This window comes from Pezoporus occidentalis, unplaced genomic scaffold (genome assembly GCF_034315485.1).
Source record: "Pezoporus occidentalis ecotype Australia unplaced genomic scaffold, CSIRO_AGI_Poc_V1 ctg55, whole genome shotgun sequence".
Classification (NCBI taxonomy): Eukaryota; Metazoa; Chordata; class Aves; order Psittaciformes; family Psittacidae; genus Pezoporus; species Pezoporus occidentalis.
This window is the reverse complement of record NW_026915888.1, coordinates 1115341-1143101: the sequence shown is the minus strand read 5'-3', so window position 1 is coordinate 1143101 and position 27761 is coordinate 1115341. Positions and strand designations below refer to the sequence as shown.

Genomic DNA, 27761 nt, shown 5'->3' with positions numbered 1-27761 from the left:
GGTACAAGCTGACTAAAGCCAGGGTCCAAAACCACAGAATTTAAAGGATTCAGCCAACTGCTCCCTTTTACAGCTTTTTTGACCCCACTGCCTGGTTCCCCTCTAGCCTGAGCCTGGAGAGGCTAAAGGTGCGGTAGGGCAGGCTCAGCACAACAGGATGGGCATTTGCTCTTGATCCATGTCTAGACAGCCACTCTGCTTTTGTGCTACTTCTAAGATTACCTCTTCCTAAAGAGACAGAATATACCACAGGCTATATTGCTCAAAACTGTAGTCAATCCTCATTAATGCCAAGTAATGGTATCTTAAAACTGTGTGGTGAAACAAGCCATGTTCTGTGCAAATGGATCTTCTTCACATGTCCCTTATTTATTTTCCATAGTATTTACAACAAAGCCAGTATCTATAAAACCCTATGTCCTACTTATTCCTTAAATGCTGCTTCGAAAAGGTATATTATTGTGCAGAGGAAGCCAAACCGTAGTGCAAAAATTCAACTGGATGTACAGCTAAACACAGCTTCAAGACGTGAATTCAGACCTCATGGCAGGAAACAGCAGAGACTTAAAACTTTGTCGTTCAGGCCCAGAACCACGTGAAATCTCATTTTATCAGGTTGTCAAAAGAATGTGTTTTTCATGCAGATGACCTGTGAGGAGCTCCTGAGGACCTTACCAAAGGCCAAAGACTGAATTCAGTTCCTAAAGGTGTTGGGTCTGAGCTTTTTTGCTGAAGCAATTTCAGTGAGAAAAACATTCCTGGTAATTCCACAGTGTTTGCTCTGATTCACAGAGGAAGTGTTATCTCTTTTTAGTTTAGTTTGATTCCTGGCAGCTTTTATATGAAAGGCTGCCTTGATGCTCTTAAACACTTGATCTTGACAATGTTCATTTTTAGACTGTTGACTTAGTTTGGCACATTTTCTTAGGTGTCAGTTAAAAAGAATGAAACTTTGTGAGTGAAGATGGTTAAATCAGTTTTGAATGCCACAAAACTTGGGCATGGTTTTCTTTTGAAGAGTTTGCAACTGTATGCATGAATTACTCTGCATGCGCCAAATTCTGCAGCTCCAGGTCTCTCTGGTAGCACTGAAAATACAGGGTAAGGACAGCAGTGTTTGGCTTCTTCTAGCTTTAAACATTTCTAACAATGAAAGACATCTTAAACAGGGCTCAGAATTCAAAGTAAAGTTCACAAAGCCAAGCTGAAAAAAGGAATTTATGTGAATCCTGGCAAAAAGGACACACACAGCTCTGGAAATAAGCTCTGATGTACACACTGCCCTTTTTTATTGCTCTGCGTGTGTTGCTCTTCTCACCAGGGCTGATCACGTCATTAAACTGAACTTGGTTTGGTTATGCCCGTAGAGTCTTAAAAGGCACGCACATCCTCAAAATAATCCATTTTGGATATGCCCCTGTGGCAGTAAAAGGAACAGATGGTGGGATGCGATGACTATGATGCCTTGGACACATCAGCTGTCTAGAGAAGGTGTTCCAGCAGAGATTTCTTTATGCTACATTAAATTTTCAAGATGTTACTGTGAGTGTAAATAAGCTTTTTGAGTTTATTAAGTTCGCCCCCAGGTGAATTGAAAAGTTCACTCTTTTCTTCTTTTTTACTCTCCTGAAAGGAAAAGGATGAGGACAAGTCATTGTGCTTGAAATCTCAAACCTTCCTTCAATGAGCTATCTCCCGGATCCCAGCAAAGCGCCACAGGCCAGGAACTTAGTTTTCTGCAGGCTTTGTACAATTGAAATCTCCTCAGTAAATAATAGAAGCATCTCAGGGACATGCTTTGACATAAGGAAATAATAAAACTAATTAGGGAGTAAGATCAGATTCAAATTGCTCCTGAGCCTGTTGGTAATTCCTAACATTCCCTTATTTTATCTAGATAGTCTCTTTGGTTGGAGTGGGAGTTGTTTTTCTTTTACTGGAGATCTGTGCAATATAAAGGATTTTTTTTCTGGGGAACATTTCTTCTCCTCCTTCTTCTATTTTAAGCGATGGGGGAAATCAGGTTAATTATTCCCCTGTTAATTTAATTGTAATACACTTCAATGAAAGAAAGCTGGCTCATCTAAGTCAGCTCTTGAAGGGGGAAAATAATTTTGTGTGCTGGAAGATGTGTTTATTTTTAATTAGGATTTCCACTTAAAGACTCTTTTTAATTTAATTCCATTTTAATTTAGAGGAGGTGGAGCATTTTATGTGTTAATCGCATATGAGACTTTTACATGTAGGTCACCGGCTTGATTTCCTTCCAGATCTGCTGTGGATGGAAGTTGTTAGGAGGCTGAACAGCTGTCAGGATGAGGAGCATGATGGTGTCAGTCCAGGTCCTTGTAAGCAGGTGTCCAAACAAGAGCAACCACCACCACAACTTACACTGGCATCTGTTTTGGCATCCTCTGCCAAGCAGCCAAGAGCAGGGGGGATGTGGAGCCTGCAGCACTCTCCTGCTGCTCCCCGTAGGCACTGCAGCACTGAGCTGATGCTCAGAAAGATGCAGAAAAGTTCTCACTGAGGTTACTGTTATTCCAGGTCTGTTTTGCCAGGAGTCCAGACTATAGCACATAATTCATTACACTACAGTATGTGGTTTATTTCATCCAGCATATTGCATCATGTTTATAGGCAAGTATATCAAAAGCCTCTACATAGGAGTTAATTCATTCAAAACTAATTGGCCTTGCCGAGTTGATGGGAGCACAGTGACCTCCTGGGGAAGGTGAGCTCCAAGAACCACATTCTATCAGCTGCCCTGGTTACACAGTAAGTCAAAGCCTGTGTTGCACACTCAGGGCACACTTTGCTTTCATTGCTGTTGCTGGGCGCCGAGAGCATTCAGGATTGCTGCTCTTCCACTGCAGATGCAGTCTTGCAAAAGGCTCTTTACAGGCAGTAGCTTTTACCAGGAGACAATATGAAGTCAAGATAGATACTGCTATTCACCTTTAGCCACATATTAAGGGACAACTAAAGAATTAACCTTTTCACTGATACAGCCATCTAGCTAAGTGCTTTCCATAACACCTACCACTGTACTATTTAAAGACTTCCAGACCACACTAATAACTCAGCCTCTTAATAAACCTGATCTGGAACTTTGGTCACACCAGTGAAAGCTTCCTTGTTTATAAGAAATTACAATCAAAAGCTCTTCAACTAATGTAAATAACTGTCTTTATAAGTGACCTTTCATGGTCATCTCTTGCATTCAAGCCCTGATGGTGTGTCACAGAGCAGCTTCGTAGTCCCATCGGTCACTGATCAGGCAGATCAGTGCAGAGGGCATGCTGGTGATGTATCCTGAATGCATGTTGTACACACAGGTAAAGACTTCTCAGCAGGGAGGAAAACAGGACTCGGAAACAATCCACAGACACTGTCAGGGGCAAGTTCATGCGAGGATCTCCTCCTCCCTGTGCTGATACTTGCCAGTTAGGAGGTGACCTTTGAAGACAGGGCTGAACAACACATACTGTACTCAACTTGAACAGCACACCTTGTAGTCATTCACCTTAGAAGCAGCAAATGCCAGGACAGGGCGTAAAGACCATCACTGGAGAGGGGATCTGTGCAGGAAAAGAGCAGCCAGTGGAGCACAGCTGGTTTTCCCCTGGAAGCTGTTAAACTGGGATAGCTGAAGCATGTACCGATCCCAGCTCCACCGTGCAATTGAATGATCCACGCCTGCCTGTTTGATTACTACTTATAACCTGCCCCGTGGTGGGGAATCAGGCAGAGCATATACCAGCACAAGGCAGGACTGCATGCCCTGCTCCTTGGTGCTTTGTAAAGGCAAAGTAAAGGATGAAATCTTTCACTCACAAAAGATTGCACAGTGACCAAATCCTGCTTGCGTTCTTCAGATGAATAAAATAATTGAAGTCAATAGTCCTAATTGCTTCAGCAAGGGAAGCAGGCTTCCTCCTTGTGTCTATTCACATGGCCTTTTTCTTTCTCACTGTGCTCAAACTCAATTAGATAACATTAGAGGAGATAAGAGCACAAAAATGTGATGAAATGTTCAGCATGAATTCTCTTTCCTGCCCCAGCTGCCTCTAGCTGCAAGCAAACGGTGTTACCTTCTTCCTTTCTTAGAGCAACATGTATTATGAATGACATAAACCTTCCCATTAGTTAACTCTTCTGATTGTTCCTCCATGTCACTGACAACCTTCAGCTGCATACAAAAAACACTGCTTCCAGCATAAAGCACTGCCCTCCTTTGGGTTAATACTTAAAATAGCAGGTAGGCTGCAGAGCTTGGGCAAACTGTCAGCATGATTCCAGCAGCATCTTATGTTTCACTTTAACAAAGCAACATCCTGAAATGGGACTTGACACGTGCAGCAAATAAGGCCAAGCTTGACCTCGTTCAATGAAAGATGCAGCAAAAGGAAAAAGCCCATCAGGCTGCTCCACGTGGCCCATAGCAGAATGAGCAGTGCACAGGCAGCTGGAACAGAGTGAGTGCAGGGGGCCCAGGGTGCATGGTTCAGGTACCTCTGTCCCTCTTAATCCCCAGGCAGTGTATGCATGTTTCCATGTCCTTGGTGAAACCATTATCCTTATTTATCAGCTCTGCATTACAAATATACTTTCTTGCATCATAGATAACCTGCAAACTAGCCCATGTTTGTACCAAGCATTTTAAAATACAGTGGCAGTATGGATTTATAATGTTCATGAAAGAAGGCAATGCCACTGGTTTTGTGGAGACTGCAGAATACTGGCACACATACCTCATATACATTGTAGGTATCTGTATATATAACATTGTCTTTCTTTGATAACTGCTGCTGGTGCAGTCTTTTAAGGATCTGGGCTATTGAAATTAATGATGATGATGGTTTCCAAAGCACTGGAAGAGCAGAATCCTGTAATGCTGTACAATTCTGGAGGCTGTCAGAAGGGGTAGTGCTGGTATGGCATACAAGAGCATGAGCAGCTGAAGTGCCATTCTCCAGAGTGGTGCAAGCAAAAGAGATGCTTCACCCCTTCTCTTCCCCACATAGCTCATAACCCAGACCAAAGCATTTTGTTGTCCACCATGGGACGCAAGGCTTTGAAGAGTGACAAGCTGGGATGAGAGGTGGAAGGTGAGAGCACAGCAAGAAAGAATTTTGTCCGGGAACTAGAACTAGGTCTGGGAAGCAGGATTTAAACCACAATGAGCCTGTAGTCTAGCTTGAAACTATAGGGGATGAAGCCTTTTCTCATCACATTTCAGCTTCTTGGAACAAGGCCAACTTGGAATGAGGACTGGAAGAAAAATGAGACTTTTTAAGTAGAAATAACTTTGAATTACAGTGATGGGTTGTGGAGCTCAGCCCTCCCACCCCGCTGCTCCTGAAACGCGTGTGAGCGGTGCTCTGGGCTGTGGCTGTGCTTGGGTTTTAAATTCAATGCAATCAGTTCAGTCTTAGGCTTTTGTTCTGCTTCGGGCAAGTCAGGTCAATGTTCAGAGTGCAGCCAAAAATGTATGATAGAGGCTTCAGCTTCGCAATGATTCTTGTGCAGTGAGCATGCTGGGGTTCAGCCGGGGACGTGTGCCTGTCTTCTTACAGGATTTGACACCAGCATACTACCAATCTGCAAGGATTCCTTAGGCTGGATGTTCAACAAACTTGACATGAACTATGACCTGCTGCTGGATCCCTCGGAGATCAGTGCCATTTATCTGGATAAGTACGAGCCATGTGTCAAGCCTCTCTTCAACTCCTGTGACTCCTTCAAGGATGGAAAGCTTTCGAACAACGAGTGGTGCTACTGCTTCCAGAAGCCAGGCGGTGAGTTGTGCGATTGGCAGGGCAAAGAGAAGTTGTTTGGGTCGGCCTGTGTTTCAGGTTGGATTGACCTGCTGGTAGGGATAGTTTGGTAATTAGCAATCAAGTGCATTGAACAGCTCTTTTCTCCAGCACTGGTGTGAAAGGGCAGTGTGTAACAGTGTTTAATGTCACAGATGAGCGATATTAATATCCCTTGATCATTCAGTCAAAGAAGCAGTAAGCACCAGTGCCCACAGTCTAGTAACAAGCCCTGTTGCTGATAAAAACCTCAAGAACTTACTTTTTTATGCAGACATCATTAGCAAATCATAAATTAAAGAGCTGACATTATATTAGCTTGGAGGAAAAATGGGCTTCACAATGAAAATGGCCCCAAACACGATTGTCAACTACAGTGTGTTGCCTTCTTTTTCTTTTTTAATTAGTGGAGCTAATGACATAAATTTGTTTTGCAGTGCAGTGCCAGCATATGGGCTGCTTTCGTTCCCAGGTGTACAGCAGTCGACATTCCCTATCAGTAGTGAAGCCAGTCATTGCAGAGCCTGCCCCGTGCCATCTGGAAATTGATTCTTATACATTATATTTTAGGTCTTCCTTGCCAGAATGAAATGAATAGAATTCAAAAGCTAAGTAGAGGGAAGAGTCTGTTGGGTAAGTTCGATTACTTCCTATTCATTTACTCAACTGATTAAAACGTCTGTGATTATTGTAACTTTATATGCAGTAATGGTTTTTCAATTAGAGACTAATGTTTTGAGTCGGGAATATGCACCATGGAGTATAGGCCTGACACTATGAAATTAAACAGATAATGAGATAGCAACATACAGAACAGGTGTCAGCATGGCAACGAGTTCAGCACTACTTTACAGCTCTCCAGAAATGCAAACCTGGTCTGCACAGGGCTTAATACTGCCTTCATCACCTCAGAGGTCAGGGTAAGTACAGAGACTGCTTGGTACTCAAGCCTTCCATGTTGGAAGGGAGGCTGAAGGTGCCACGGTGCACAGACAATGGGTTTGTGTTTTCTTGCAGCTCTGATGCAGTGCATGCATTTCCTTGGGGTTCAGTTTTGCCTACTCACCCTTACAAATATTTCAGCATATCCCATGTATTTGAAAACGGGAATTTGTATCATCTCTTTTTAGGCAGCCCTGCAGGATGCTTCATGCTGCAGGATGTGATAATGGCCTCCCCTGTCTCTTGACTGTTGGGAGCCTGAATTGATTCATAACTTACACGGCTCTGATGGATATCTAAAATTAGGTTAAATCCCCACACGGCATTTTCCCATTTAATTGCTAAAAAAATCAGGTTGCTGAAGTGAGTAAATTCAAGGTAGCTAACTCCATAGTCTGAAATCACACAGTGTTATGTAGCCTAGTGTTTATGTGGTGCTATCTTATGGAAACTTCTGTCCTTGTGCAGTTGTGTACCTAAATCACATGAGGCATACCAGTACAGATCACTGTTTCTGCTCCCAGAAAGCTCTGCATTTCATCCTTGAAGAGCCTGGCTTACCTCAGACCCAGGCTTCAAGCTCATCATTGAGGACCCACGTCAGGGTCTTACAGCATCACTTACTGCAGCATGGAGCATGCATGTCAGCTCTGCTGCAGTGCTGCTCAGGTTGCAGCCTGCTTCTCTGGTTACTCTGATTTTAATCTGACACTGACCCTGCAAAGAGAGCTTCTGCAAAGCTCATCTTTGGCAAAACCTGCAGTACCTTATGAACAATCCCAACCTGGATTCATTGATTTAAAGTAATACATAAACACACCCAAAGGCTACAGGGACTATGGTTTCATTCCATCATGCTTTCATAGCAAGTTCACATAAAGATTAAGATGTTTCAGACTTACAGCTCCTGCTGTTCATAGCTGTGGGAGGGAAGGGAGGATTGATTGCTCAGTTGTATGTGTGTTCCGTTCAGTAAGTACTTTGCATTTGTGTTTGAGTGCATGGAAGTCACGATGTTCTCTGTCTCATGGGTGTCATGATTTTCAAAGCCACCTAAAAGAGTAAGAAGGCCAGTTCTTAACAGATAGCTTTGGCAAACCCGTATTTATTTAATGCTTTTCTGTTATTTGCTATATGCAATAAATGTCATCTGGGCTGAAACATAAGTGGTTTGTTCCGGTGTGCGAGGAAGAATGATGGCTATATTGCAGGTAGTGGAACATTCAGGCGGTTGTAGCACACGTCAGTGGTATCTGATCACAATATCAGGAGTAAAATGACAAAGTAAAAGCAGTGAGAATGGTCCCTTACCACAAATAACTTCTTGTTAACTGTATTAAAAAAGATGACGGATGAAGGTGGGAAAGCTCAACAAATCAAGAAGTGTCAGGCATAAGGTTGTTCCACAAGCTAGAAAATTACAATATAGAGAGGAACGCTTTGCTTCACCTACCTTGAAAGTCTGGCTGCATAATGGCACTGCCTGTGAGACTTTAATCTGATCTCATAGCTATTTATGCAGCGGAAAACATTGTCTTTTGTCTTCAGTGACTGAAAAATCATACAGATGGAAACCAAAACATACACGTGACTCAAAACAGGCTTGTAGCAACAAGAAAGATTGAAAGAGAGATTAATATATCCTAATTCTTCTCTTTCCTGACATACAGAGCACAGCATTTACAGGCTGGGCAGTGCAAAGGAAGAAGATTTCTGTTAACTTGTATCCATTGATAAAAATGACAACTTTTGATATTTTGTTCTCTCTCTATTTTTCCAAAACACAGGGCAGTTGCACCGAAGTACTTCAAAGCCATTGCCATTAGATGCATTTAATGTGGAGGCTTTCAAATAGAGCCTAGCATCCCAGGGGACTGAATTAAAAAGTAAACAGCACTATTCATCTTTTCCTACCAGGTTTATCTAGAGTACAATTAACTGCAGAGTGTACTTCTAGAGCATACAACTGTGCAGCCTGATAATGCTTCTCCCACATCACTAAGGTGATGAATCTCTGCTCCCATCACTATTTTCTTCTCTATCAGGCCTGTGAATTCAGCTAATAGAATAGCTAATACAAGGAGCTGTGTGCTGGCTAGCACTTAATTCTGTCAGGCTTTTACCTGTGTGCCTCGCTATCTTTAGCATGTAATTATTCTCCCCATGTTCTGTGAGGAAGCGAAGTATTATACAGATAAGGAAATGATGCAAGAAAATAAGAGATGTGGGTCCGGACCAGAAAGAGGATGTAGATACAGCGGTGCTGTTCAAGTTTGCATGGAATTAAATACTCCATGAGGCTGAGATGGGGGAAGTAGGATTCACTACCCTGAGGCAGTTCAGTGGGGAGTGACTAACGTTTTGCAGTGCTTAATAGTAGAACTGGTCCACCAGCCCAGCAGTCCTCTCCATGCTTGTGGAGAAGCACTACCTGTGCAAGAACCTCTGGAGAGGAAAACTTCTTTTTCCTTCCGAAGCCTGCATATGTCCTCTGATGCCAAACCAAATTATGGGGTGAAGTATTCCTACTAAATGGGTTGTCCGGATGCTGTGCTCCAGAATAGCAAAACCTGCACCCAGAGTTTATTTCTAATGAACACAGGGGCTGATTTGTGTAGGATTTACAGGACAAATCACACTATACAGCACTTGCTCCCAGTGACTCTCTATCCTCACCAGATTATCACCTGCACCTGACACATTGGAGAGTACATGCTGTAATCTTTTCTCTAATGACTGGCAAATACTGTGACATTAGTATGCGTAGCTAAATACTGAAAGCTTCATTGTTAAATACAAATTGGCACAAATTTGCCATGCAGAAGGAAAAAATGCCTTCGACTCTTCGCTGTGACCCAAAGTGTGAATCCTTTCCACACACAGTTATGTTGGCAGGGAGCCTGGGCCATAATTTATTTTTAAATCTATGGCTTTTACAGGCAGTGTGGAACATTTTAATACCTTACAAGAAACACAGTGAAACTATGCGAAAAAGGCCTGTTTCAAAGCAGGTGAAAGGTTGCATTGCCCAAGGAAAAGAGAAAGCATGAGACGGTTTAAAGTGCAGAGGCCGTTCCCTGCTTGCCCTGTAATGCCACTGAGGTTCCCCCCTTTGATTCCTCCCTGGACAAGATGCTCCGGGTAGCTCTAGTGACCCAGGGACAGCCATGCTGGCATGCACCATCTCCATATCAGCACCTAAGCACTTCTCCAGAGGTTGTGTATAGTGATAAACACCTGGAGAGCTCAACAGAGAGAGGACATGAGCATAAATATGAGAAGAAGCCTTTCTCAATCAATATTGAGATAAAGGATTGAACAGTGCACATTAACTTACAAAAACCTGCAAAGGCAAATATGTGTACGTGTTATTAGATCCATTTTTTTGTCAGTAGTGATAGCGAGTCTTCGGTAGTCATCAGGATGAACATAACTATGGTACCTATAAGCAAACCTGCTATAAGTTCATGCTTTGAAGTTACTTGAAATACTCTCAATAATGGATATAAAATGCTCTCCAAAACTGATCCAATGCTCAGAGACTTCTGCAGATGTCCAAAGGTTTCTGTTCTCATCTTCCAGGCCTACATTAGTGGTATTCAAGCATTAGATGAGATCTGTATTGTGATGAGTTTGGAAATTCATGGATTCATGTTATATGGATATGTGTGTGTGTATATGAGATTGACTGACTTCCACTTTATGGCTTTTATATAGGAAATTTCATGACATTTGGGCAGCACCTCCTCATTCATTTTTTTCTATGAGAAACGTAGCAGAAACAGCCTCTTTGACACATAAAGTGTCTGAAGAGATGCTTATACGCATGGAACTAGTTAAAAACTTACTGTTACACTGGTGAATCACTGTTATATTTGACAAAGGAGAAAAATACTTTCTCCAAAATCATTTGAGACAAGAGATTTGGGGGCAGGGGTGGGGTTCTGCCATGTTTCAAATTGAAGCAATTGGCAAAGAAGGGGAAATGACTGTACTGACCTCCCCTGGGCATAAAGCTAACTCATCTCGACAGACAAGAGGGCTTTTCATATTGGAGTACATTTGCTGTATCTGCTAAAAATGGTGGGAACAATAAAACAGGTTTCTCCTGAGAGCTTCTCTATCTGCAGAAACCAGGATGAACCATACTCTACAAGGCTGAACTATATTTGTTTTATTGTGAGACAAATCTTGGGCTTCAAATCCAAAGACTTACTGATTTCATATCCTGTTGTCCCTCTCTGTAAAGCATATGCATTACTTCTCCTTTTATACATAGGAGCTCTCAGTAAGGCAGAAGTTGTGCTTGAGATTAACATGAATAGCAAGCAGATGGCAGATACCTTCCAGGGATAATTACAGTGTTGTGGAAAGACTTATATGATAAACACTGAAGAAGCACAAATGGAAGGGAAATGCAGAATTGATGAAGTCAGGGTAATAATCCATTAGGGAAGAAAAGTTTAAAACCAGGAGCTAAATCTGAAAGGGGCCCTTTGGGAATATCAATCATTCAGGGGCAGACTGAAGCCATCTCTAGTACCATGTGCCATCACCCTGCACAAACATTTATGTACTGTGCAGTGGCCAGAGCAGCTGAAAACACTTAATCATATATAATTTCTGCCCTCTTTTAGGCACCAGATAATCACTGTATTTTTCTTACCAACATTGTAAAGATCTTCTTGTAAATAAGTGACAAGTTTATAATACTCTACATACCTGCTTGCTCCTACAGAGGCTTGCCTGACTGATTATACCTTATGTTTTATTCAGGTGCTTTCATCCCACGGTGCAATGAAGAAGGTTATTACAAAGCCACTCAGTGCCATGGCAGCACAGGGCAATGCTGGTGCGTCGATAAGTATGGGAATGAGATAGCTGGCTCAAGAAAGCAAGGGACAGTCAGTTGTGGTGAGTAGTGATGTGCTTGCCTCAGATAACAAAGGAATTAACACTGTTGTTGTAAGCCCTGCCATTGCTGTACAATGGAGTACGATAACAAAAGTGACAACAGGGAAACATGACTACCTGTGTTCAAAGTACTCCTGTGTTTTCCTATTCAGACTACAAGTGGGGCTGTATATACGTACTGGTCCTTTGGGCTGGGGGGTGCAGCAGAAGTTAACAGGAAAGAACCCCTGAGATTTGTCCTACCAGCCTGCAGAATGTAAGAAAGTACTAAAATTAAGGCTAAGGAATTGCTAGGCACGGTTATTAGATATATTGTTCTGTGTACTGTGGATTGCACATTTACTGGGGCTTGATTAATGTCTTTCCAGACAAAGGAAGGCCTAAATGTGTACAGTTTTATAAATTAATAACCAAGCCCAATAAAATGGCTGTCAGGGCACTGTTATTTACACATGTGAGAGCGCCCGTTAGCTCTTACACCTAGGCAGGCAAGAGCTCAGCTGCATTCCTTCAGTGCTTCAGCGATGGTTGTGGCTGCAGAAAGGGGAACCTACGAGGTCTGAGATGCCCAGAATCACACCACAGATGTTAGGCTCAAAAGCTACATTTGCAGAGCTTGGTTTCTGCAGTCAAATGGAATCATTCTGTGGGATATTTTTAGCCTGGTTTATAGAGTTGCAATGGGATGAGAGTACTTACAAATGAGCAATGATTTTCTGGCCTGCATGTATGGAAACTGAGGCTCTCCAGTCAAGTCTATAAGAGGAGGGCAATACATGTTTTTGTATGCAAGTATGTTTCAGAGTGAATATCCCCAATTCAGGATGAAAACTTAAATTCAGAGGTTGTTTCATGAATACTTAAACCAATGAATTTTACAAGTAATGTTGCAAGTGATAGTGGCTTGGATGACAAGGGTAGTAATGAACAAGGGATGTGGTATCATGTGAGGGAATGACCTTTCCTGCTCACCTGTTTCAGAAGAAGAACAAGAAACCTCAGGGGATTTTGGCAGTGGTGGATCTGTTGTATTGTTGGATGATTTGGAAGAGGAGCCTGAAGCAGCAAAGAAAGGCAAAGAAGGGAAAGTGAAGGTTCATGTAAGAGCAGCTAATGAAGACGATGAAGATGAAGACGATGATAAGGATGATGAAATTGGTTATATATGGTAGTGCCCATCATAATGAGGACTCACGTTTTGCACAATATTGCAAGTCATATCATATCTCTGCAATTGTATCTGAGAGTACCTGGCACAAATATTCCCTCTCCACTGAGTTTAATTTTGTATAGTCTATTTAATTTAGGAGACAGCTTTTTTTTCCCCAGCAAGGACTGTTTGGAATACAGCTTTTGTTCACTTGGTTTGGGGCATTTTTGTTCTATCCACAGGGGCAATGAGTTTTGTTTCAAAAACATTTCATGTCTTAATCCTCACTTGCACAGCTTATGAGATAGATCCTGTGAAAAAAAGAATTGCAGAAGGGGCTCAATGAACCAGTACAAAGCTTAGAAACCCTTCTCATGTTAAGGAATTTGGGTCATAAATTGTTGCCTGGATCGTATCAGAAACACTTGTTTTTCTTTTCTGAAATGTAGGTGCCTCATTTTCTAGTCCATGTTTGTTACATTCCAGTAAAGAGGAAGTCGCTTTGGATAGTGACTTCTGGCAGCCCAGCACCAGGGATTTAATCCAGAAAGAAACCTACTGTTGGGATTTTCTCTTCTTTACATTCTCTTAGAATGAGTCCAACAGGCAAAGCACCCACCAGAGCATAGACCAGCTCACTAACACTTTATTTGATTAAGGAACACAGCTTTGATCATAAGAGATGCTGAGAGCCTGCAGCTGTAATGGGCCAAGCCCTACAGGCAGGGAACGAGTCCATCTGCCTTTCCTTTAGAGTGCTTTGTGAATTTGTAGCATCATAACCACCTCCATATCTGTTCCTCAGCTTCCGTCCAAACTCATTTGCGCTAAGAGTGGCACTAACATCGCGCAGGCAGCCTCTGCTTCCTGCTCACATGCTATAGATCTGCCTGTTCTTCATTTTCTGTTAGCAGTGCCTCATTCCAGTGTTATAAAGCTGTCACAGGCACTAACCATCAAAAGTAATAAGCTGTCATTTCTTTAATTTCAATAGTTAATATTTATTTGGCCTGTTTTAAAAGGCAACTTTAGGTGATCATGTTTCAAAAGCATAACCCTGTGCTCAGTGTGACAAGCTGCACACTTGTAATAAACACACGTGAAAGACTATTAAAAATACAACCTGTGATCCCTTCAGCATGTCACATATTCATAGCTCTTCAGTTATATCACAGCATATTGACATTAAATTCTTCTCTGTGTCCTTTCCCATTGCAGTTCTGACGCAGTAATGTACTGTGGTGACCTTGTGTTCTTTTTGCTGTTTTCAGAGACAGAAGGAGCTACCTTAACCCCACTCTTGCATTAAGTGGCAAGATGTAAGTATTTTAGCAGTGCTTTTGATTTGCCTAAGAGCTATTTTGCAGAATTGAAAACATGCTTATTACACAGAGAACTAATCAGATTGATTTACCTTTTCCCTCTGAGTTAGTGTTGGTTAGAGGTGGGGACAGTATGGAGCCAACACTTGGCTGGTTACATATTCACTCAAAAGCAGGAAAATACCATGTGTTTGGCAGAAGACAATGTTTTAGGCACACACTGGCCCAAGAGCTGTGGTCCTCAGCCCTCTGTGTAGGATGTCTGCTTTCAGACGTGGTCAGAAGAGCACTACAAAGAGGAACTCCTTTCAGACACCATGTGTTCCAGGGGCTCAGTTGGTTTCTCCTCTTTCATTTCCTATTTATCTAGATCAATGACCCCAGAGCAGAGAGCAAGCCCGCATAATTGTTGTTAATGCAGAAGGATGTGTAAAATCATGAGGAATTTGTTCACTGTTGTGTCATGCCCCTGCATCCTCCCAAAAATCTGCCATCACAGCCATTCGCAAGTGGCCTGCGATCTGCCCTGCTCAGATCCCTGTGGGTTTCCTATCACTTTTGATAATTTATTTCAAAATCAGATATAACCAACATTTCTGCTTCCCTAAGTAGTGTGTTTCTGTGAGAAGCGTTTGAACTCCATCAGTCGCTTCTCAAACATCTTGGCTGGTTGCCTTCTGGTATTCTATTACTTAAACCCGTACTCTGGGTACAGCTCTGCTGTCCTGTGCAGGACCTGCCTAAGGCACAGGGTTGCTGTTTCCCCCTGACACAGAACTGAAGTCCACAATCGGTAGCATTATGCTCATCCTCCTGCCTGGACTTCTTCTCCACACAACTGTTTTCTGCAGTCCTGTGTCCCTTTGCAACAGCTTATCCTGAAGCTATGCCTTACTTCAAAGACCACACAGTAAATCCCTTCAGCCAGCCCCTCACCAGGGTAAAGCCTGTCTAACCAAGCCCTTGCAGGCAGCTCTAGGGTCCAGGATTGCAGCCCATCTGTGTCACAGGCAAACGTGCAAGATGCTTAAAGAAAAGCTGTTAAATAACCCTTTAAAAGTGAATGTGGCCATTCTTCAGCTTACATGAGCAGCCATGCCACCACCATCCATTTCTCAACACCACTGAGCCTCTCCTACCTGTAATCTCTCACATGCAACTATTCCAAATCAGAGCTGGAAGGGTTTATGTCTTTATGTTAAAACTGTAACACAATTACTGTCTCTCAAACTCACCAACTCAATGCTGTGCATCCAGTCAAACAGCGCCGTGCAGGCGAGAGATGCCTTGGGTGGTTCAGCTGCTCTCTGGTAGCTCATTTCCCTTTATACAGAGGCAAACACACACACACAAGTATGTTTTAAGCCCCCTGGCCCAGATGCAGGACAGTGCCCCAGGCCAAGTAATCATTCAGTTACCTGCCTCAGTTGTGCAAGTGTTCTGCATCAGGGCCAGCACTGGAAAAATACCATTTTATTGAGTAGCTCAGTTGGGTACAACTACAAAGAGTTTAAAGAGAGTAGTGTCAAACCACAGGGTGTAAAGGGTCTTAGGCTGGAGCAGGGCGGATGAGCTGCCATGCTTGGGAGGGCAGCTCGGACTATAGATTGCTTTAAGAGCAAGTTCCCACATATTACAAGGCTATATAGCAAAACCCTTCTGTGATCCACTGGCATCCTGCAGTGGTTGCAGGATCTGCAGCCTATAGATGCATCTGTGTGTGTATATGTGTGTGTAGATATACATTTATACACATGTGTGTATGTGTGTGTCCCATTGGGGAAGCTGCATTAAGACAATGTTTTATTCCTTCAAAAGAAACCAGCAATTCTACCAAGAGCCAGTGCTCTTCCAGATGAGGCCCCTTTCATTCTTCATGCTTTGTAAAGGATTTAATTTGCTTCCAGCTTAATTTAATTCCTTGCTTTTGCTTTTGCTTTCTGCAAAGCAAGACTTCCCATCTGCATCAAGTCATTAACCTTCCAAGCATTTGCTCATTGTGAGAAATGAAAGCAGAGTTGTCCCATTCTTTTAGAGACACAAACCAATTTTTAATCTCGTTTTCTTTTCATATTAGAGACTATGAAATACTGTTAGGTATTGCTTTAGGTTTCTTTTAACTATTGTTAAATCAAAATCTACAGTTCAGATTTCAGCACAGTTGGGTTTTTTTTGGGTCATTACTGTCTTTGCTGTGAACACAAAGAATCCTCTTCCTTTTCTTTGCCTTTTTCTTTAACCTATTCTCTGCTATTATTTTAATCCATTTGAAATGTTTATTTAATATTTATTCTACAGTTTATATTAAAAATGTAAAGTTTCTATTTAAAGCAACACTGTTTGTTAGTGAATGCTTCTCTTTGCCTCTCCAGCCTAGTCTGTTAGTTTCAGTGTACATTTCTGGCATGGGAATATTTTGATATTAGAAGTTTTGTAGCATTTTTCCCCTCAAGCAGCAGATGACGTAGATCTGAGGTCACCTCTTGATGCAGACCACCAGATCCAGCTTAGCTTCCTACATTGGTTGGCTTTTCCTGCAGTCCCTTCTGTATGCCATTCAAGTTCCTTTCATACATAGACCGCTTTGTACAGTTACTATACATCAAAAAGCCCTTTCTACAGTAGGTGGGTTTTGGTCTTTTTATACTTTTCTCAATGCTGTTGATGTCCGTTACTGTTAAATGTGTAGATCTGTAAGGAGAGATCCAAATATTACGTGTTTCAGTTTGATGTCCCTACTGTAGATGGATGTAGACTACCATAGTAAGTAGAATTGCATAGTAAATTCTGAATGCTTTTTCCATAAGGAGTTCAGTGGAATGTGAGCATTTGGCTATCTTTGGTTAACTGTAAATGCTTAACTGTAGTCTGGAATAGTTGCATTTTCGTCTGTCTCAATAAATTTTAATTTGTCTGTGACTCCTTATTGCCTGTCCTGTATTTTATTACACTTTGGGGATCAAGCACGCTGCAGAGCCTTGCATCAACGTACATGGAAATGGATGGTCTTCTGTACTTGGTTTATACCTTATACCTCTGCCCAACGGCAGCTATCATCTGCAAGGTTACTGTGAAGTCTCTTAAGAAGATGCATTTTTATTTTCCAAATGGAAAGTAATAACTGTACCAAAATCAGAACTTTTCAGATCACATTCAGATTGATTCTTAAGGAACTGGCTGGGGGGGGAGCCTTAAGTTTTGTTTCCTCCTCAGTTTGCAAAGTGTGATGTTTTCCTGTCTCTTCTGAAGGTGTCCAATGCTGTAAACACAGCCCCATTCTGCAGTGGCCATTATCTACAGTATAAATGAAGACAAAATTATACTGAATATAATAGGTGGGAAGCCATCCTCACGCAGAAATACATGGGTTTATGTCTCTATTATTAAATTAGAGCTCCTCTTTAATATTATTAGCTAATTTAAACAGCCAACATTAGTACAGTTCTAATTACAGAGTTAAAAGTGTCATTTCCTCTGTATGGGCAATATTGAAGGGCAATATTGAAAGGGGCACAGATGACAAAATTACAAGATTAACCTTTTGCAAATAGGCTTTTTTTCCTGCTGTATGTAAATGTTTTCCTTACCTTACTGACACCATTTTGCTGATGACTGTACTGCCTGGGTTTGGTCTGCAAAGCCTCCACTGTGAGATCCACAAACACATACACACAGTGAATCTTATAGAGTCTCCCATAAAACTTCCCACTGGGCTCCACACCAGCTGTAAGGCAGCAGCATTACAGCCTTCACTGATGATTAGTTTCATTTTTCCTTAACTACTGGCAGTCAAAGGGTGAGATATTAAAAAGAGAAGTCATGTCACAACAGCTTTGCACACTCTATGGCTTTTTGAATAGATTAAAAAGGAGGCTGAGAGCTATTAATAAGCTTTTGACTTTCTGAGCACTCCCATCTTTGAAACTAGACCATCTATTTCAGAGGAGGAGGCAGAGCGAAGAGCAGGCTTTAGGCAGTGTTGGGGGGAAAAAAGCAAGAGGAAATGGTGAAACATATATATTTAGGTGAGCTGCAAAACAGAGGGACAGACCCGCTGCGCATGGGCACAGCACCCCTACCCACTGCTTTCAGGCTAGAGCCTGCTATTCCTCAGTGGAAAATTCCCACTGATTTGAGCAGTTCAGGATCAGCCCATCACAAGCCATAAACTGCAGAGGCTGGTTCCTGCTACAAGCTGGGCTGGCCCTGTCCCCTGTGTGCCATATCTAGTAACTGTTTGAAATGAATCCATGAAAACTAGGACCAAAAAACCCACTTTGTGGCACTCTGGAGGAAGGGAAGAGCACGGCCAGGAGCACAGTCAGGTTTTGCCAGCACTGTATCAGCCTGGTAATGGGGCAGAAGTATGTAAAAAGCTCTAATTGTGTGCATTCGATGGCTATGAAGCCACCCTCCCAGCTGTAGCTGTGCAAGAAACCCCTCTGCTGACAACAGATTTAGGAAGAAATACTGTATCTGGCAGCTACTGGTCTTGAGTATCAGCATCTTTCATGTTTCACTATAAATTCCTGCAATTCCACACTAAAGGGTTGGGCAGAGAGAGTTTGTAAAGAATGCAGGGTCTTTGCCAGGTACTAACAACTGCCTTTTCTCATCTATAGTTAACTCAATAAAAATCATTGCTGGAGCATGACTCTATTTCCGTTCCCAGGCAATGCATTTGCAATCTGGCCCTTAAACATGGGGGAAAATCACCCCCAGAGCATATTTTTAAAGAGGTCCAGAAGCAGACTGCTGTATGCTTTGTTAACATATTACCTCTGACATTGTTTTCAGGTTCTGAGAGACTTGCAGGTTTCTGACACTGAGTTTTCTATGCTGAATAGCACAAATCCTGTTAATGCAAATCTATTTAAGTAAGCGTCTTACAACTAGGAGCATGCAGACACAGCTTTGCTCCATCACAGATGATGTCTCAATTTATCACATCTGGCAAAGAATTGACCTAAATAACTACTAGCCTAAAGTAAAACTAAAGAAAGCTGAGACTGTAACAAGATGTAGGTTTTCACAGATTAATGTAGGCTACTGCGATACTTGGAGTTACAAAGGGCTGTTGCAAAAGATCGATATTCCCATTGCTTTTGGTACCAGTGACATAAGAATCCAACACTACAACAAGCTTTTGTGGCTGTGAATGACACTAATGCTGCACTCACCTCCACTCTTACTGCTACAGCTGGAAGAGATGGTGTGCAACTAAATACATCTGCTGAACTCCTCTCGTCACGTAAGCCATCGGCCAGCTTTGGAAGGTGGGCACTGTTCTGTTATACAGGTGAAATTGCCATAGATTTATGTTGGCAAGCAGGAGCACAATTTGGCTCAGCTGGATGCAGTGGTACAGACAAACATGGGGCTGGTTGTCAAAGTACCCACTATAACTCTGATACCCTCTCAGAGCGGGGCTGTCGTCCTGACTGGTCTCAAGCCCAGTTTCCATCCTCAGCTGAAATCATTCTCCCCTGATGGGTTCTTCCGTAGGGTTTGGTTTTTTTCTGCCTTTATTTTATCCTTATTTTGTCCCCAAGCCTGGGTGTTAATTAAGTTTTAACAATGAGCTGAATCACTGCAGAATGGGGGATCTGATTGCTCATCTGCTTTACATAATTGATTAATTAATAACACTGCTAATTGAGTCTCATGAAATCCTCTCTTAAACCAGAGAGCACGGCTATGTCCCAGCCCATTGCTTGTATGGTTGTGATAAAGTCAGGACTCTTCGGCTGCTCCATCTCCCCCAGGCTCTGCGGTGCAAGTTATGGCACAGCATTAACTTAATGGGGCTGCTGGAAAGATGCAGGATGTGGTGGGTGAGCCTTGTCTTCACCTGTGCTCCAAGCTTCGAAACTTGTCCCCCTTTTTCCCTTTCCCTAGCAGCAGTTCCTTGCATTTGTGAACTCCAAGGCTGCCTCTCCTGCTTCACACCCCAGCCATCACATCACCCAGAGCGGTTGCAACCCCGCAGACAGCTTTAGTTAGGGACATTTTCTACCACTTTTGGCCACGTGTGAGTGCCAGCATGGCTATAAAATGAAGTGGCAAAGCCACCCTTCTTCCCTCCTGTTACCTGAACACTGCACCGTGAGCTCTTCTCAAAGGCACTGCGTTCAACACGATGTGACCTACGTCTCTTCGCAGGAGCAGTCACAGCTGAGGTAAGGCATAAAGTGATAGATTCCATGCTACTGAAGGGGATAGGATTATCTGTGGGAATAGCCACCACAACAGTTTGTATTTTAATGTCATTGCTTTTCTTCTTATTGCTCCTAAATATGGAGCATGTGATACAGTCTGCAAGCAGCAGCAAGGTGGAGGGGGGCAATCTTTGCCTAGAAAACAAACCCACTTATATCTAATTAGACATAAACCCACAGCAGCTGGGGCTGTTGCTAGAGAAGGCTCTGGAGACCTTAGAGAAGCTCCCAGTACTTAAAGGGGCTGACAAGAAAGCTGGAGAGGGGCTTTTTACAAGGACAGGGAGCAACAGGACAAGGGGCTATGGCTTTAAAGTGGTAGAGGGGAGATTTAGATTAGATATGAGGAAGAAATTCTTTATTGTGAGAGTGCTGAGGCGCTGGCACAGGGTGCCCAGAGAAGCTGTGGCTGCCCCATCCCTGGCAGTGTTCAAGGCCAGGTTGGACACGGGCTTGGAGCAAGCTGCTCTAGTGGAAGGTGTCCCTGCCCATGGATGAGCTTTAAGATCCCTTCAACCCAAACTACTCTGGGATTCACCAAACATGCAGGGATTTAGTCCACCCATGGAGGGCGGGTGAGCAGGGGCCTTCCTGCTGTGCTCTGTGCCATGACATAAAGCCATCCTAAGACAAAGCAACCACATTCTGGGGCAGCAAATGAAGGTCTAAGTGTCATCCCTCACCTTGGTTTTCAGAAGTCAGGAGTCACCCAGGAGTTCAGGGTGTAAACTGCTGCCATCATCCACTCCAAATCTCCTCCCACACTGCTGGGTCCATTTTCAGCACTGATACCTGACTGCTTTATAAGCTCTGCAGCAGTGGCTGGATGAGCCTCATCCCTAATCCAGGCTGCAGTCCTGTTTGCACTGGTGTCTTGGCATAGGCTGGTCTTGATAAGAATTTAATCCCAGGAATCTGGAAAGGATTTAGGACCTGCAAACAAAGAGAAGGGTTAAAATTCTACATGCTGGGCAAAAACTGCCTCGAAAGCATGCACCTGCAGACAAAGCTAGGAACAGAGACCACTTACTTCCGAATATCACAAGGCTTTCTGAGACATCAGGGACAGAGGGGGAAAGTGGAGTGAATCAAGAGACAAGAGTTAACCATCAAAAGCCTCGTCTACATGGCTAAATTAGGGAAGATAAATGCCATCCCTATTTTTTAATCTATCTGTAGTGGTGAGAGAAAGGCTGGTGGCATCACTCCTGCCAGGATCAATTGTTCATTGGGATGGAGGTGGGAAGTGGGCTGGTAACGCATCTTACTTCCACGCTGCTGGTGAAGTCTGTGAGTAATGAATCCAGGGGCTAATCCATCGTATCTGTCAGTTCAAAGAGCCCTGATAACCTCATCTTTCCTTCTCTAAGGCTTTTGCAGATTTACTAACCCAAGTTCTCCCTGAAGAAGGATCGCATTTCAGGCCCGAAATGCTCTGATTATTTACAGTTTGTCACACCATAATTTATATTTATCGATTGTGGCTCTTATTTACACGTGTTCATTGCTTTCTATTTTAGCCATTTATCCTGCATGTCCCCCCCTGCTTTTTCAATTAGTTCACATCCTCTCGGTGTATCAATTACATCGCCAAGATGCATTTAGAGACCATAATTTGTTTCTAATGCGTGATTTTTTTTGACGCCGTGGTTTGTTTTCATGTTTGCAGAGAATCTGAAGATGCAGTGAGTCTAGGGCAGAGAAGAAAGAGTTGCAAAGCTTTTTCCTATGGAAACTTGCACTCTCATATAGGCGATGTGCTCATTCCATGGCACATGGCAGCATTTGCTGACCTGCTCATCAAGTCCACATTGGTTCAGCTCTCGGTGCAGTTTGCTCCTCCCATGGGAGTCTTAGAATCTTAAAATTATATGTGCTCCCACAGTGCTATTTCCCTACCAGCATTTCTGGGTCACTTTGGGGGCCAGCACAGCAACCCCAGTGGGCTGAAAGGGTCGTTGAGCCTCGCTGGCTCTGGCAGACCCCAGACACGGTGCTCCCTTCAGAGTAATCATCTTTACAATGAGGATGAAAGAACCCTGCCTGCAAATCACTGGGTTTGGTTGTGAAGCAAATCGATGCTTCCCAACAAAGTGCTGCCATGAGGAGGCTGCCTGGTCAGGTGGGGCTGTTAAGTGCATTCCCTCTGCTCCAGCCTCCTTGGTCCCTTTGCTTATTAACAGCAGGGAACATCTTTTTCCTGCTGTCTAGATTTAGCTTTTGGAGCTTTACAGGTTTCCATGCTCAGGCAGGAGGATCAGCTCTGCAGCGATGAGTGCAGAAAAGCACAAACCCTCCTAACCTCCTCCACGGAAGTCATCCAACGTGCTTTGCTTCAGGACTTGTTACCTGTGTTTGTTCATTTACTAAGGCAGCCTGGCCTTTCCTGTGGATGTGGCTCTCCAAAAAGCTGAAGAGATGACAAACACATTTGCTGGTATTTGCTCTCTTAGTGGTCTCCATCCCAGGCCCAGAGCTTGGCAAGTGCTGCTACCCACGCCTTTGTAAGCCATCACAATACTTTAATGCATCCATTGCTTTATAGCGCTCCAGACCATAGCTCAATGCAGAGGATATGCTGGAAAACACTTCAGCTGTGCTGATCTACTTTTTGCCTCCTCTCCATGCTCATTAAGCTGCCAGGGATGAGCCAGTCTGAGCTCTGGCTCTCTACCATGAAATCTGTCATGATCCTAGAATCCCCAGGCAATACCCAGCAGCATCCAACCTGAAGTTACCGGTCTGCACCCCCAAGCTGTGACAGAGCTGATCTCCCTCCCGGTTTTAGTTTCATCCCACCACCAGAGCAGGGTGAGCAAAGAAGAAAGGAAGAAAAATGAGCCCCTGCTTCAGCTCAGAGGCTTGGTTTCAGAGACATGGCAGGAAAGGAGCAAGTAGTCTGATGGGAACGGAACAATATATACAGCAGTGCCAGCTCAGCAGTGACCTAGGCCTAGAGGAAATCTTTTCATCCCTGGGCTCTGAGGCCCAATATTCAGCAGAAATTCACTGTGGTTTCTCCGCTGCACCTCCTAGACCAACTTTCCACCATGTTTTTGTCATTGAACCCTTACAGCCTCGGAGCATCCTGTCCCCATGATCTGATTTGTTCAGTCCAGCAAGGCTGCAAGGGAGGATTTGTGTTAACCAGGTCTAAAGCAACTGTGTCTGACTGTTAAGCTGCTGAAAGCAAATCAGGGTCTGTCTCAGCAAAAGCTGCAGTTAACACAACAGCACAGTACCAATAACCGGGCACTCATCTTCAGACTGATTTAGAAAGAGCCAGCTAGGAGAGGCGGGGGTACCCAAAAGGGTTCAGGAGGGTAAGACAATAGGTGGTCATTGAAGCATTTCTTATGTGCAGGAAAGGTGAAGGCTGCTGAATGAGTTTGGTGCCCTCAGAGAAGCAGCTGAGCGCTCACACTTTGTTGTCCTCTCATTTTTCCTTGCTGAGCATGTATTTGGAGCACATCAGTAGTGTTGGTAACAGTGGCTGCAATAAAAGGACAGCCAGATTAAAGGCTATGTCTTTAAAGGACCGAAAGGTCAAATATGCCCCCACTGTGTTCACAGGTAACATCCTTCACATCCCCCTTCTTCATCCCTGCCTCTGCCTTGCTCCCTGCAAAGCCTTTTCCAAGGTGTCAGGACAGATGGTTCCCAAATGTCACTTGTCAGCTTTGCCCAGCTAAGAAAACCAGGCTGAGATGGACCTTCTGGATTTGCATCTTCAAAAGACACACGGCTGCCTTGCAAGGTGTATTTCAAAACTAAAACATTTTGCATCTTCTGACCTAAATGAGGCATTCGTGGCTTGTCAAACCCATTTTTAGGCAGCAATTCATTTATGAGGGCTGAAACTGTCTTCCAAAAAATGTATTTAAATAACTATTTGGAGAAGAGGTAATAAGAATACATTCCTTAAGTATTTATGTACTGAAATCAAAGCCTTTCACACTGAATTCAAGAAAGTAGTTTTATAGGGCTCTAAATGTGGAGTTTGGTATACTAAACTGGGAGCTGGAAGCGAATTTGGTAGGATTTGAGATGACTGCATAACAAAGAGCATAATCACTTTTAGGGGGAAAAGGCTGTATGTGTTTTACAGCGCTGGGTAATAAAATTACAAATGGGAGATCAGATAGGATGTTTAATTCCTAGATTGGATACATTAAAAATAAAAGGCCTTTTAGGTTAAAAGAAATGCATTTGCTCCTTGGCTAAGCTGTAAATCAGTGCAGCTCTACTGAAGGCGCATAACTTAAGGAGGTGCCCAGCAGGGAGGACTAACCTGTAGTTTTTGGATCAGAAGATTTGCTGTCATCCCGCAGTGCTTATGAAGGACCTTGAACCTTTGCTCCTTTAATGTTTTGTGTTAAAGCTAATATTTTTAAAGGCAGTGCTATCCCATGACAGATGCCTATACTTTCCAACAGACTGCTGTGGAATTTGGGGTATGCCTCTGGGATGCAATGGCAATGAGTGCCATCCTCCAGCATCCTTAGGGTGCTCTCCCTACTTCCCTTCAGATTGGTGCAAAACCAACTCGACCAAAAGCATTTCTGTTCCAAGAGGGAAACAGCCAAGGACATCTTGGACAGAGCCTTGGGTGCCATGGTTTAGTGTGAGGTGTCCCTGCCCATGGCAGGGGGGTTGGAACTGGATGCTCTTAAGGTCCTTTCCAACCCTAACTATTCTATGATTCTACCTCCTGCCCTGCACGTCCCAGGCAGGAGCTCATGGTCCCAGCCAGCCATGGGCTGGGAAACAGCAGCCCCATCCCATGGCAGAGTGTGGAGAGAGCAAAATAGACCAGCGGGCTGTTTGTATTTCACTGCACCCAGTGTTTTCAAACACAAGCTATGACTTTTCTTTGTATCCAAGTTCATTTTAGCCTCGACACGAGTCAATGGGGGTTTGACATTACCTGGTTTATGCCCATCGAACAGGTTTCTTTAAGCTGCAGAAATTTCGGGGAGGATATTTTGGGCAAACACGACCCTGACTTTCTGCTACTTCCATTGCAAAAGAGCTCATTCAACACCAGAGTGTTCAAGCTGCAGATGGACCACTGAGTTTCTTCAATGATTGATACTTTACAGTAATGTGGTGTTGGGGTATTTTTACAGCTATTTTCCCCCTCCCAACTTCCTGCACAGCAACGTCCTGGTTTTTTCACCTTCAGCCTTTGTAATCCATGGTTGGTTTCAAATCAGCCATTCAGTGTGGTAATGAATGGATTAACTTTCTGCTTGCTGATGAATAGGAGGAAAAATGTGTCTGAGTTATCAAAAAATAATTGGAATTACAATTGTAAATGGCTTCTACAAGGGAAGCTTTTGTAATGAGTTGAATCCGTGTGATGGAAGCTATTATAAATAACACAAAAATGTGTTTACCTAATCACTGGCAAAGTGCACATTAGCTCCCTAATTAGAAGTCCCTCATGGCTCTGCTAAAAACTTTGGGCATAAAATAATGCGTTTCATGCTTCCTTTAGCAGGCAAAAGAAACTCCATCAGTTCCATTTGTGCATGTCCACAACTGTGAAGGCGGCTGGAAATTCAATTGCCATGTTCACGCTCATTTATCTCAGCCCATCCCTGTGACTTCCCAGCACCTCATCCCAAGCACAACCCTTGGACGCTGGGTAACAAGTGCATTCAACGATAAGGTTCCTACAGCTGTAGCTATGGGATGGGGAGGCTGTGCTGTTGATGAAGGGGATCACTGCATCCCCAGAACTCAAATGTAGAATGAAGTTCTTTAAAACAAAAGAAAACAAGAACGACCATCCAGCAAACAGTGACAGTGCTTCATTGCATTTCAGGCGAAGGGCAAATAGCTGCTCTTGGTGCACTTGCTATATTTCCAAAACAGAATGGATAAATTTACTTCCTAAATAGCAATATCACACATATTCAGCTGAAACTGCTGTCAGCTTACTCCATGTGACTGTGATTTTGATGCCTCTCGGAGCCAGGCGTGAGCTCTTGTTTGAGCCAACAGTGTGATGTACTTTATTGCACAAGTGTTTTTCAGATCTGCATAGAATCAATGAGATGCTCTGAATTAAGCACCTGCTTAGACACAGCTAGAGGAAAGTGCTGCAGGTCTCTGGCACTGACAGCTCTTGGCTGCATCAGTGCAATGGAACAACCCCCAGGTACAGTGAGAGCCACAAGTTGTGACCCCAAACCCCAAAACCATCTGTTTCTGCCCCAGATAATTTATTTCAGGAACATAAGAGAGCTTCTGTAGGTCACACAGAAAGGACAAAGATGTGTCTGCAGTCATCTGTGCTTGTCACTCTGAGTACCACGGGTGAGGCAGCACTGCTGTAGAAGTTTTCACTCCTAAGCTGCTCTCCTCCAAAGAAATCTGAGTATTTCATAACACAAAGTTAGTATCTGGTGATTAAGTCACATTAAAGCAGGGTCTTTTTTTAATACATTTGACCTATTTTATGAATAGCGAACTGAGATTTATCCTTGTCATTCTAAATAGCTGTTTAAACCTGCTGTGTTAAATGGAGCAAAAACGAAGATTTTATTATGGTTACAGAGATAAATTCGGAATGTGAGGGGCTGGTGTTTTAGGATCCAGTTTGCATGATGAAAATCCTCTTACATGGCTGAAAACAGGAAAACTGTTTAGCAAATGAAAACCCCCTTTGCCTTTTAAAAACGTATAACCTACTTTATCTACTTAAGACAACCTATTCACATTTGCCACGACATCAGATTCTGCCCAGGGAGTTATGGCACGCTTCACAGAGAGCCTGGCAATTAAAGCTGCTGCTCTGCTGTGATTGCTGTAACACCACAACACAAACATCATCTGTGCTTGAAGGTAACTACACAGCAAAGCCCTAAAGTCTTTTCTAGTTCAGTATCACCTACTGGGTAGGCACACAAGCAGAGGAGGTGTGTGACTGAGGATGGTGCTTCCTGTTTTCTGGAATCTCAGAGTCAAATTATTTCAGGTGCTGAGATCAAGAAAGGAAAAATACATAGTTCTGGAAATGCAGGTGTTAGAATTTTCTTAGCTGCTTCACCTTGATGCAACCATCGCCTGGATGCCAGGTCTGAACCCTAGAGTATTACACCATAAAAATTACTGCTTCCACCTGAAAACCTTTAAAAAATAAATGTTTTCCATGAATCTTCGGGGTTTTTTTTGAAAATGGACACAGTGATGCAAATTTTGTCAAGGGTAAATACGCATTTTTGCCCTGTTTTGATAATGGTGCTGGTCATGGGCAGCAGCAACATGCTAGTTCCCAAAAGCGAGGATGTAGGGCTGCTGTGTACAAAATACACTGGGTACTTTGCACGTCTGGGGAGAGATGTAGGTGCCTCAAATTACACACACTCTATTGAATAAGTTGCTCAGG

The 27761-nt window shown here is 43.2% G+C and overlaps 1 protein-coding gene across 1 annotated transcript in view; it reads left to right on the top strand.

Moving 5' to 3' along the window:
- The window catches only part of SPOCK1 (SPARC (osteonectin), cwcv and kazal like domains proteoglycan 1), a 287946-nt gene extending 270880 nt beyond the window's left edge, over positions 1-17066 (top strand). Inside the window, exons 8-11 of the mRNA XM_062638044.1 lie at positions 5580-5801; positions 6390-6452; positions 11538-11675; positions 12657-17066. Of these exons, the coding sequence (XP_062494028.1) occupies positions 5580-5801; positions 6390-6452; positions 11538-11675; positions 12657-12847 (614 nt within the window). The 3' untranslated portion in view covers positions 12848-17066. The remainder of the gene's footprint in view (positions 1-5579; positions 5802-6389; positions 6453-11537; positions 11676-12656) is intronic.
- The last annotated feature ends 10695 nt before the right edge of the window (positions 17067-27761 follow it).